A 12,122-nucleotide genomic window follows, 5' to 3' on the forward strand; every position below is an offset into this window, starting at 1 on the left:
TTAGACTTTCTTGGGACGGCGTCCAACTTGGTAATAATAATAAATGCTGATGAGAACAAAGAAGACTCGGCTGACCAGGAGGAGTACAGCACCCGTGGCCATTCGGCTGCTCTCAACCAGGGAGACGGTGGTAACTGGAAGAGAAGGAAGGAACTCAGGCAGAGATAGGTAGACGAAAACAAACTCAGTGGCACATCCCTGCTTGCTACTGCCCTCTAACGTAGCTTCTTGGAGAGACCTGCTGAGCCTTGGGAATGCAAAGGCTTTCCACCCTCACACATGCAGCAAACCTGCAACACAAATGCTTAGGTAGATTGATTTCACAGCCTTAACATAGCTACAGGTACACGGGGCTCCCATTAATAAGGGCACTTCTCTAAAGCTAGCTCTGTACAGACACAGCCAGCAGTCTGATGCCTGGACTCAAGTGTTAACCATGGGATCTATTCTTAAGCTTGCTGTGTGGTTCGACCTCTTCAGTGCTGATAAATACGTAGAAGCACCCATAAGATGTGCATGGCCCACTCCCTGTTTCCTGAGCATCTCTTTTCTGTTACAAATACAAGCTACTTTATAACGCAATTAGTGAACTGCCAACACACAATACAAAAAACCTTCAAGTGCTAAATATAGATATGCTCCCCAAAAAACAAGCTGAGCTACGACCCTCTGTTTTGCTAAGACTGGAATCCCTCCCTTTTTATGTAGGTTACCACAGCCTCCTCTGGACAGACCCAACATCTCAGCAACCCTTCCAGGAGGTGACCTGTGCTGGCTACAAAAGCCAGGATGTTCTAGGGTAGCAATTGGATGAATTGGCAAATAGATCAATTGGCATCTTCCCTTTACCTGGGCTCCCTCTGGTGAGCAGCCGGAGGCAGAGGCTACCCCTATGGGGAATGAAAAGGGAGAGCAGCTGGCAGAGAAAATGTCTCCAGAGACAGTTTTAATCTCTGCCTTGTCTGGTAGAGCAAAGGAGCCCTCTGTAATGCTGGCTAGACTCAGCACAGGGACAGCTGAGCATGGGGTGCTAGGTACAATCCCTCTCCCTGAGCTAGAGTCACAGCCCACACCCAACCCCATGCTTCTTCCTCCAGTCTCAGCTGCTCACCCAGGAACTGCACAGCAAAGTAACACGCCTCTGTCAGCAGGGTCCAGCGGATGATGACTTTCTCAGCCGTGTATAGAGCGTTCCACATGATGAGCGAGATGCCTGCCAAGCAAAAACAGCACAGCTGCTCCAAGAGCCAGGAAACACCAAGACAGGGCAGCCCACCCGCCTGCTCCAGGTGAAGCGTTTCAGCACCCGGGGGTTAGATGCAGGGGAGGCAGCACTGCCAGCAGCTGTGCTTCCCTTTGCCCATTGTGGCGGCTGCACTTCCAGCCATCCCCACGAGATGCTGCTGTAGCCTGCAGGAAGCAGGCAGCCGCCGGCCCACCTATGTGAGGGCTTCCCAGCCCTGCTGCCCGCCTTCCATCCCAGCTACCTCCCCAAGCACTCCTTGCCAGCACCCAGCTGCCTTTTTGCATCAGGCACCACAAGTTGACAGCCTCTAAAAGGAGGCTGGGTGGGTGCCCAGCAGCTGTATTGCCTGGTAGCGCAGCTCAGGAGCACAACAGTCACAGGATGCCATTGTGAATGGGAACTGTTGACTCACAGCCTAAACCACTGATTGAGCACCTGGGGAAAGGACCTCGTCAGCCCCAGGAGCACAGGTGAAGGCAATTCAGCTGTGTGACTTGAAGGGGTGGAACCTGGCTGCACCTCTCAGACCTCACTTAGGGGCTGATGGTCACTGGGAAAGGATCTCCAACCAGAGATCCTTCCCTTGCGGAGTTTTCCCTGGTGTCTTGTTCAGAGCTGGGTGAGCACTTGTACTTTGTAACACTATTCTATTAGCACTAGTCCCTTTGCTACTAAGCTCCTTATGCTCCTGTACCTTATAGTATACTATAGTGTGTTGACCTTTCTGACTGTAACAAACCCTCTGCCCTTGTTCCCCTCCTGCCCTCTCACCCTACTGCTCCATACCCAACACTGGCACAGCACTCACTGAGTAGGGCTCCTCCATAGAGCCGGATGGGAGTCTTGCTGCTCACTGACTCCTCGTTGAAGATGGCATCGTAGAGCTGATCAGGGAAAGCCAGGGCCTGGAGGAGGAATGGGAGAGGCTCAGCAGCACCTTGTCAGCTCTGTCAGAATGTGCTATCTCGGGCAGGGGGAAGTGGTGCTTGATGTGATCAGAGCCCTTGGCCAGGAAACTGGAAATTAAGGAGGTGTGAGAGATAACAGTGTGTCGGCTGCTCACTCTAAGGCCAGTTTCTACGAGCAAGGCTGTCGTGCCGTGTGAGGTTTATGAACCTGCAAATGAAAACAGACTCTGGAAATGGGAACAAACTGCCAAGGGCACTGCTGGCAAAACTCATTGCAGAGTTACAGTGAGGGCAAAGGCTTCTCAGGAGAAAGCAGTGGTGGTTGTAGAAGGCAGAGAAAGGGGAATAAATGGCTGAGGAGCCCCACTGTGGCATCCAGGAGCTGGTGGTACCTGGGCTGCTGCCCTCACTTACCATGATGGCCACCCCAGAAAACATGACGGCGGAAACCAGCTGCCAGACCCTGCATGGAAGACAGAGGACCTACAGTGAGCACAGAGACAAACATATCACTCCTGCTTCACAGCACACTCCTGGCTGTCTGCATGGTTATTGTTATTCTCCATCCTCATGCAGCTGAGGCAGTCACAGGTCTTCTGCACAAGGATGTGGGCCCTCTGCACACTGCTAGTTCCAGCCTCACTAGCCAGGGAGAGCTGAAATCCCACCCTGCACACACACAGAGCTGGGAAGGGACTTTACAAAGAGTACAGGGAGCACCTCTGGCCCGTACAGCCCCCACACTTTCCAGCACCTGCCAAGAGACCAGAGCTCATGTCATTCAAGCTGTTCACAGGGGAAGAAAGCAGGACCAGTTTGGCTCTGCAGCCCTGAGAAACCCCTGCAGGGAGCAGTGAGGCTATATGGTGTTGGGGACAGGGCTGGCAGGAAGAGTGTGGCCAGGTGCTCTCTAATGGGCCAGTTCTGAGGTGTGCCTGTGTCTTACCTGAGCCCCAAGGGTTCCCGGACAGCAAACTTGATTTCATTTCCCAGGACTTGACTAATCTGAAATTCAAAGAAAAGGCACAAGGTGACTGAGCAGATGCTTCCCCAGCCTTTAGGCAGTATTTGTCATCCCAGAGGACACACCTTAACCCCAGGTGGGAGTTTATCTTCAAGAGGGCTGATAGGAGGACAAAAAAAAAAAAAAAAAAAAAAAATCCTTTACGATCCCTTAGTCCCAAAACCTGCTGAAGACTGACTTGATTTTCATCAGGGTCTGCAGCTTTCACTGCTCCTGACCAGGATCAGTAGGGCTGATGTTAATTAACAGAATGTTAATTTCTGTTTCTCACTACTAGGCAAGTAGGGATCTGCCTCTTCCCACATGTAGCCTGTTGATCCTCACTGATGAACCACCACAGCTGTAGAGGCATAACTGCTTGGGAATTTACCATAGAAAAGAGGTGCAGGATGATTCATAGGAGGGCAGGAGCCAGGCAGTGCTCAAGAGAACACTTGGGACAGGGCTCTTGAGAGATGAGTCCTTACTCTCCATGCTCTGGTATTTTGCTGAAACAGATTGTGCACATTCATTTGCAATTCAGACCTCTTCAGAGAGGCGCCACTTTGTTTCTTGAATCACTGCTGCAATTTGCAGGGCACAGGTAACTGGTATGTGATGAGCAGCATAATTGGCTGGGCTTTGCTCTGCTGGTGCTGAGCTGGATAATGGGTGTCTCAACAATAACATTTCACCAATGGATTAAAACAACTTAAAGGCAGAGCTCAGTACTTTACTGTGAAAGGTGTTTTCAGGCAGCTTTTGTGCATCCACCAGGTTACAGTGTCTGGCCCTGCTAAAGGGCAGCAACAATTTTGTTGTGGCAGCCCTTACAGGGCAGAGCTGGTAGACCTGGTTTTGTCATAGAGGCTGCAGAAAATAAAGTGACAAGTGCTTTAGTTACCCACTGGAGGGCATTTCACAGATTTGCTGGCTGCTTCCCTGCAGCAATGGCCTCATCACTGCAGGGAACAGCATGGAGCATCCCAGGGTGGGACCAGGGACATTTCCTACACCACTGGTGACCCAGTGCCTCTCACCTTGGAGCGATGGACCTCGCCATCATCATCCTCGCCACCGACCCCCAGGATCTTGCGTGTCTTCAACCTGCTCACCAGGTCAGTCTGGCTATGCTTCTTCATCAGCGGCGGGGGCTGCTTGGCTGCCATGGTGGTTGGTGGGCCACAGGCCTCCAATCCACTGCTGGGAGAGCTGAGGGGAGAAGCCTGAGCCACACTGGCTGGGAATGCTGTGGGGCCGGGCCCCACACTTGCAGGGCAGCCTGGGGTACAATTCTCCTGCTGGCCTGGCCACAGAGGGAGAGCTGTTGCCTCCAGCCCACAGGGCTCACAGCTGCGAGGCTGTAGGAAGTGTTTTCACATGAAATCTCACAGGGTTCAGAAAATAAAAATTAAAAAAAAAAAAAAAAAAAAAAAAAAACCACACACAAAAACCCTTCTGCTAGGCCAGCAGATGGCTCCTCATCGCCCTGGTGCTGAGGTAGGGAGCTGTGAGCTGCCCATCCCAGCTGTGGGGAAGTTGTCCAGGTCTGCAAGGAGGAGGGCACAGCTGTCACCACGACCTGCTGGAGAGGAAATAAAGAATCAGCAGTGTGGCCACGGAAGCACCAAATGGGCTGCCCTGCCTAGATGGCCTCTGCCATCAGCTCTGCCACAGGAGCTGTGTGAGCGTGGGCACCATACTGCCATCCATAATGGACCTTGTGTGCGTCCCTATGTGCTGAGTGCAGCCTTGAGCTTCACCAGCATGTGCTGTGAGCTGTTCGGACCTAACCAACGTTAATGATGGAAAAGACCACCAAGACCATTTAGTCCACCCAGCAACCCATCGCCACCATGCCCATCAAACAAGGTACGTTCCAGCACAGCAGTGTCTGTGGCCCTTGAGGAACATGGTACCTCTCTGCCTCTTCGCACACTAAGGCAATTAACTGTTGTTAAACATTTCCCAGATGAGAGGAACTGAAGTCATTAAATGATGCTCTGCTTTTTGTCTCTTTCTGCTCACCATGCATTACACCCTCCAGCTCTATCTTGGGCAAAATGCCATGCAGATCTCAGATATTTGTTTGCTTTTCCCCCCAGACACTGCAGCCCAGTGTAGTGCCAGAACACATCAGCCCTACAGACGCAAGATTCCAGAGGCAAGATCCTCTGTGAGGACATGTTGCTTCCTGGGAAACAAATTTGATGGCAAACAGAGCGCAAATACTGGCAAAAGACAAGGCAGAGATAACTGACAGAAGCTGAGACAGAAAAGACAACTTCTGAGTAAGTGCGGAGGTGTGAAGAAAAATCACTCTACATCATCATCCAGTCCTAAAACCCAGGAAACTCTTGATTCGTGAAGTCTTTCCTGCTAATTTGTCTTCCTTTCATCTAAACTCAGCCAAACACAAAAATATATTTTCACTTGCCATTTCAGCCCCCAAGAGAGCAGCAGAAAGGTCCCCCACAGGCAGCAGACACGGCTCAGCTGGTCCCAGCAAGCATAGGAATCAAGCACAGGCAATCTCTCACTCCAGTTGCACTTTCTCGTGGCTGTCCCAGGAGAACAGAATTTATGCTCATGTCTAAAGAATTCACGAGTCCTCAGGGAGTCATGAAATGAGGTGTCAGTCTGTTGGCATCGTGCACACAAGTGTTCTCCCGCTGTCTTGCAAAGGATTTGCCTCTCAGGAAAATTTCTCCAGTGTTGTCCACTGGAGCAGAGTCACTTCTGCAGGACCTCAGAGCACACTGGCATAACTCTTTGTGATGCAAATCTAAGAGAACTTGCTGGGACAACGTAAAGGCTGAATTCAGTGCTCTAGTATTTAACAAGACCCCTTCAGCAATCCCAGGCAAGATGTTTTTCAGCAAGCCAGTTCAGTTACTTGGGGCTTTGCTTCTTTTGGATTGGAGGGGCTTTTTCTGGTCTTGTTACACCATCTAAGCCCAGGTTCCCAGAAGGTCACTGCCTGTAGCAGCTGTGGTCTAGAAACACTTAAAAACTGAGAAACAGAAGGAAACTGCAAGCTGTTTTACCCACTCCCACGCTGCAGCATAAAAGCAAGAAGATCAAAAGGTGACTGCTGGTAGAACAGACTGGAGGATGCACAGTGTCCCAAGCGTGCCGTGATAGCAGCCATTGGGAGTGCAGGTGCAGGGCTGGGGGCTCTCCCTTCCCTCACACTTTGGTGGGGAGCAGAGTGAAAAAAAGACATCTTCAAATGCAAAGAATCCTGAGGGCGTGACATAAAGGGAGGCAGTGGGGGTTAAAGGGAGAATTTGTAGGCTAAGAGGGATAAATGGCTCTGGGATTACATGGGCAGCCTTGCAATTCTGACCACAGGCAAACAGATCAAAATTTGGCTTCAGCAGTTGCATTGCCAGTTGCCTTCAGGGCGTGAGCTGGTGGAAATGATGATGTCAATAAATTAGCACTGCTCTCCCACTAAGAATTTCCACTAATTTGTGGCAAACCAGTGGCCAAGAGCAGGGACAGCACAAGCCAGCTAAAAATGCCGCTAAAATAATCACTGAAGGCCATTCTGATGCATAAAACCAGGCTCCCACTGTGCTAAGCACAGCTGTGGCACAGCTCTGCAGCCAATGCCACGTCTCATTATTCCCATCTTCCAGGGAAGGAGCCAGTCTAATGAATATTGAATATTAATGAAGAATGAGCTAATGAATGCATTAGTACTAATTCAGTGACATTCAGACAGAAGATGCCGAGGATTTGAACAATGTTACACTTACATTAATGTATCCTGACACACTGAGAGTTTTGAGGATGTTTTCTATTAGCATACGCGTTTTCAAAAGGGAACCTCCAACTCATCCTGCCTTGATTTTCTCCTCAATCCTCTTTTCCAGTATCCCAGTGGCTGAGCAGATCAATCAGCACACACAGGAAACTCCTATGCACCCCCAGCAATGGGCAACACCTAGTGCAGATGAAAGAGGGCTTCTTTTCCTCCAAGAACTCTTCTCTTCACGCTCTCCAGCCACGCATATGACAAAATTTCAGCAGCTGGAGCTGCTGGTTTCAGAGCTCCTAAGTCAGTATGCCACAGGCAACCCAAGGTCTTGAGCCCGCTGTGATTTGTTGGTGCCACACATTTAACCAAGATGGTGTTATACTCGCACAGTGGATGATTCTTTGCTGGAACTCTGACAGCAAACCTGCCATGCCCAAGCATCTTTATTGGCCAAGCAGTTGAAAGCCACCAATTAACACCAAGATGCAGCACTGTCCCTTCACAATACCACAGGTTGCCACTGCACCTGCAAGCCCCTGGTGTTCCCCACATAACCTGAAGAGGCATTTCACAGGTGTGGGATCTGAGCCAGGCAAGCAAAACCATGTCTTCTTGTGCCAGGGATACCTGAGTGGGCAGAAACAAAGTCTGGGCTCAAACACAGGGGCACAGCAAAGAAGTGGGTGCACAGATCAGAGGACTCAAATAAGAGCAACATCAGTCAGAAAGGCAAAGGTAGCTGTCTGGTGGAAATTAATATGAAAGTTTTTCTTTTATTTTCCAAGAGACTCATCACCAAAGTATCTCAGTGTCTCACAACCCTGCCTCACTATGGCCCTCCAGCCGAGGGACAGCTGATATCCTTCTCTGGAAACACAAGAAGATTAAAGATGGCATCCACAGAGGTACTCATCACCTTTGCTCCTGCAAACACTTGACTGTTGACTCAGTAAGTGGGATCTAAGACACTCCCTCGCACACAGAAAGGCGCACTGTGTTCAGGGGTATCCATGATGGAGCAGATACCTGAGGCAGATCCCCCCCGGGTCGAGGTGACAACAGAGGTGCAGCCATCTCCATGTTGTGTTTCTGCAACTGCGAACCAGCCCTTTCCTAGAGTTCTATCTTAGAGCTGGGATTTGAAATGATTAACACCTCTCTACCAGAGCACCACTCTCCCCACTTCCCAGTGGATTTGCTCCATGCCAGCTGCAGCACGTGGCTTTGCACATTCCGGGCTACCAGCAGATCCTAAAACAATAACAAGATCAGTCATGTTTTCTGCTGGGAGGAATACAGAGCAACCCTTGCCCAAACTGAAAGGTACAGATCACTAGCCTAGCAGAAAGAAACACCCAAGTAGTTTCTGCAGTCAGGAAGTCTTAGAGACCACACAGGGTCAGACCTGATCTAACTGAAAATAATGGGATGTTCAGGCAGTAAGGCAACTAGAACTCAACCATCAGAGCAGTGTGATGGGGCTGCTGCTCCTGCCCAGCCTGGCACAGTCAATACAACCAAGCAAAGAGGCTGCTTCTGTATGATTTCTCACCCGGAACAAGCCAGGCACATGGGACTCCCATCCCCAGGAGCACCATGAACCAGGGCCCAGCTGTAGCATCAGGAGCGTGTCCCCCAGCTCCTCATTGCCCATAGGCTTCCAATTTCCTCTTGCAGACAGAACAGGAAAGTTTCTTTCTGTGTCACAGGAAGTGTTATACAGCAATACAAAGCTGCCAAGGGCTCAGTTTCCCCAGCAGAAAATTAAAAAAAGCTCTGTTTGCTTCTCAAGGAGCAATAATTAAATCCAACAACCACAGCCCTGCTGCTCTGCTAACTACCACCTGCAGCAACACACCAACAGTGAGCCCGAGCCATAGGTTCCACCTCAGGCAAGAAATGCTGCTCTGCAGCCAGCAGCAGCATACAGAGTAAGTCCATGACTCCAGCACACTCAGGCAGAAACCCTGCAGACCCACAGCTACCATCATGCACAGCACCCACATGTGCTGGGGACACAGATAACTCAGACATCATGAGCTGATGATCCCAAGGATTTGAGTGCCCTGGGGCACACAGGAGCCAGGAGGATGAAAGAGGAGATGAAATACGTCAGGAATGGATGCTGTTTTTCTTTAAGGGAATGAAAAGAGAATTCCTCCTTGATTTCCCAGCTGTCTCAGACAGGTGTTTGCAAAGACGGTCCCAGCAGCTCAGTGGGCCATCTGTCCTGCAGATGAGTTCTACAGGGAAGCATTAGAAGGAAAAATAAAACCCTCATGCATACACTGGTTAAAAAAAGAAAGAAAAAAAAAGGAAGAGAAAAACCAACCCCCCCAGAAAACACATATTGAGCTTAGCTGCTGGAAAAACAGGGCTTTCAAATGTTTCAAAGGTCTATTGTAAAGAAAATCTGTCTGTCATCTCCTCTGTCTCACACCTGAGCAATGAGAGAGGCTCAAAGAAACCCCACAGAGAATAACCCTGGGGGCGGGGAGAAGCCCAGATATACACTGCCTTACCTATGGCAGAGCCACAGCCACGGACTGCAGGATGCTGACATGAGGCTGCTTGCACTTCCACCGCCAACCTGAAACCTCAGACTTTCTCTCCATCGTGCCCACAGACTCTCCACAATTTCCATTCATAAACTCTCCATGAAGTCGATGCCCTTTGCTCCTAACCATCATCCAGCTCTGCCCCTGTCCAGAACTCAAAAAGGAAATAATACAAAAATTACATTTGGGAAGGCACAGCCCCCTCAGCCACAAAGCAAGCACAGTGTCCTTTTGCATTTCATCATCGAGACTGTAATTTCAAAGCTATTCTTGATGGCTGCATCTCCAGTAACACTATTTCTACATCTGCAGTCCAGTAGGTTAACTCATACAATGTAATGACTGCAATTTAGAAACTACTACAATGGCTACAAACATGAAACAGAAAATAAAATCAATACGGCTGTATTGCTCCTGCATCCTATAAGCAGCCTTTTGACCTGCATTGCATATGGATCTGCAGCCCCAGCCTGAGAACAGCTGGCTGGGAGAATCCCCAGCACCAGCAGGGTCCTTTTTGCTTCCAGTTTTGTAAAAAGGAAAAAAAGAAAAAGAAAATACAAAGGGCTCCTCTTCTCCCATCCTCTGCCACAATCTGACCAGATGTGCAGCCTAGGCACACACAAAGAGGGGGGAAAGGGCAGACAAATACATTTGCATTAAGCAGTGAGAGTGCCTTTCAGTCTGGGCAGGACACTTTCTGAGCCCCAGACACACAGACCACCTCAGCACTCAGGTCTTTCCTTGTGCAAGTGACAAGATTTTCTTCTACCAAGCAGAGCGCCTGTAAATCAGTCCTGAGATGGGATGGCCTCCACGAGCACCAGCCAACAGCTACTTCTCATCAACCCTATGCAGTAGGATATTTACCATACCACATGGCCACAACCCACATGCTACTAATTCACATTCATGTGCTTTTATGTGCATGTATCTTGTACAGCATATATGTGCTTAAATAAATAAGAAAGATATGGTTTGAGCTGAGGAAGAAAGGAGGCGATCTTTGCTCCCGTCTGCTCAGTGTTGGAAGGGCCATTGGAGCTGCCAGACCAGAGGAGCATTTTGGCATTACCCGTACCTCAGTCTCATGGGACAGCAGAACACGGGGAGCAAGCCAGTGGTGGGAGGTCAGGGAGAAGCTACCTCCTGCTCCATTCACCACGCAGGAGGCAGATGCCAGATATCATCTCTCAGCCCCACCAATCACCCTGGGACCATGTGCTCACTTCCTCCCAAAGCGATTTGCCAGCGTTAAGCCCTGCTCATTTACACACAATTGCAGCTCCCGGTTCACCACTCCCCAACGGCTCAGATAGGCTTAGGAGATGCTTAGCAGAAACCCAGCAGGGACAGGCTCCCAGTGCAACACATACTGCAACTATTTGGTAGCCTACCCGAAAGTGGCAAGAATCTCCCTCTGACACCCTTCTGGTTTCTATAGCAACAGGTTAATGTTAAAGACGTTAAGATGCAGAACTCCTCAGGCTGGGCAAACAGAGACAGCACCGATTTAGGAAAGGGAAACTTCTAAATAGCTGGCGACGTGAGAACAGAAGGTTTGCTGCCTTGCCTGTCAGCAGTACTGCCCCTCTATGCAACCTCACCCAGGCTGTTTAAGCTTTCCCCATTCCATCTGTCCATTCTTCATGGAAAAACAAAACCACTGCCCAGGTTCATTTCCAGCAGAACCCACAGCCTTTTCCCACAGATGCTGTTCAGCTCCCGACAAGTAGCTCACACAAACCTGACTTTGCTTTTTCTTTGGCTGCTAATTCAGGGGAAAGCACTGTGTGCATGCACGCGTGTGCGTGTATGTGCACATGTTTGTTTATGCATGAGCTGCCGGCTCCGAATTATGCACAGATCAACAAGACACTTTGAATTCCCCAACTGTGAAGTGCGTGACATTTAATCTCAACCTTCCTTTCAGATTTCATAATGCGTGCTATCAGCAATGGGCACTCAGTACACAAGCACCCTTTAGAAAGGTTTCAAAAGAAAAAGATGATAATATAAAGAACCTGCAGACTGAAAAAGAGACAGCAGCTTGGATGCGAGTGTTCTCCAGTTTCCACAAGAGGCCAGCTAAGTGCCCTGCAAGGAGCACAGAGACAGTCTGCTCCTGTCACAGGATAAATGCATTTCACAGGTGAAGAGAGCGGGGCTTGGAAGTGTGAAATGTGTCACGGACCCAGAGTTCTCCTCCTCTCCCCATTTCTGGCTGCCTGGGAAGCAGGCAAGGGAAGCCACCCTCATTGGTGCCTACTGTAGGACGGGCTGCATCTTCTTTTGGAAAGGTTCCTTCCATGCACCGAGCTACATGAGGCTTTTGGTTACAATTATATATAGGCAATGCACATATAGGAACTCCTGATTTTAGAATTCAGCTTCTCACTACATGTTCCAGGCAAACACTATCTCACTTCTGCCCACCTCACAGCAGAGAGTCACGCTTTGGGATTATAAAAACCTGACAACAAACAATCTACAAGGAAAGGGGTTCCCTTCTCTTCTGCTGTGCATGGAAAAGTGATGTCCTCAGCAGACCTGCTCCTAAGTCACAGCCACAGAGGATGCACAGCAGCCTAAGGAACTACAGCAAGATTTCTCTTTTTATAGCAGAGGGAAAGCAAAGGGT

General features: G+C 49.6%; 1 protein-coding gene across 1 annotated transcript; it reads right to left on the reverse strand.

The window, feature by feature from the left end:
- Positions 1-4,326, reverse strand: TP53I11 (tumor protein p53 inducible protein 11; the record flags this gene model as incomplete). The annotated part of the gene is made up of 6 exons (XM_079537928.1): positions 1-134; positions 1,112-1,213; positions 2,055-2,151; positions 2,569-2,617; positions 3,101-3,159; positions 4,198-4,326. The coding sequence occupies 6 exons, from the start codon at positions 4,324-4,326 to the stop codon at positions 1-3; spliced, it is 570 nt and encodes a 189-aa protein (XP_079394054.1).
- Positions 4,327-12,122: the final 7,796 nt, after the last annotated feature.

Source organism: Tetrao urogallus (assembly GCF_951394365.1).
Source record: "Tetrao urogallus genome assembly, chromosome: 6".
NCBI classification, from domain to species: domain Eukaryota; kingdom Metazoa; phylum Chordata; class Aves; order Galliformes; family Phasianidae; genus Tetrao; species Tetrao urogallus.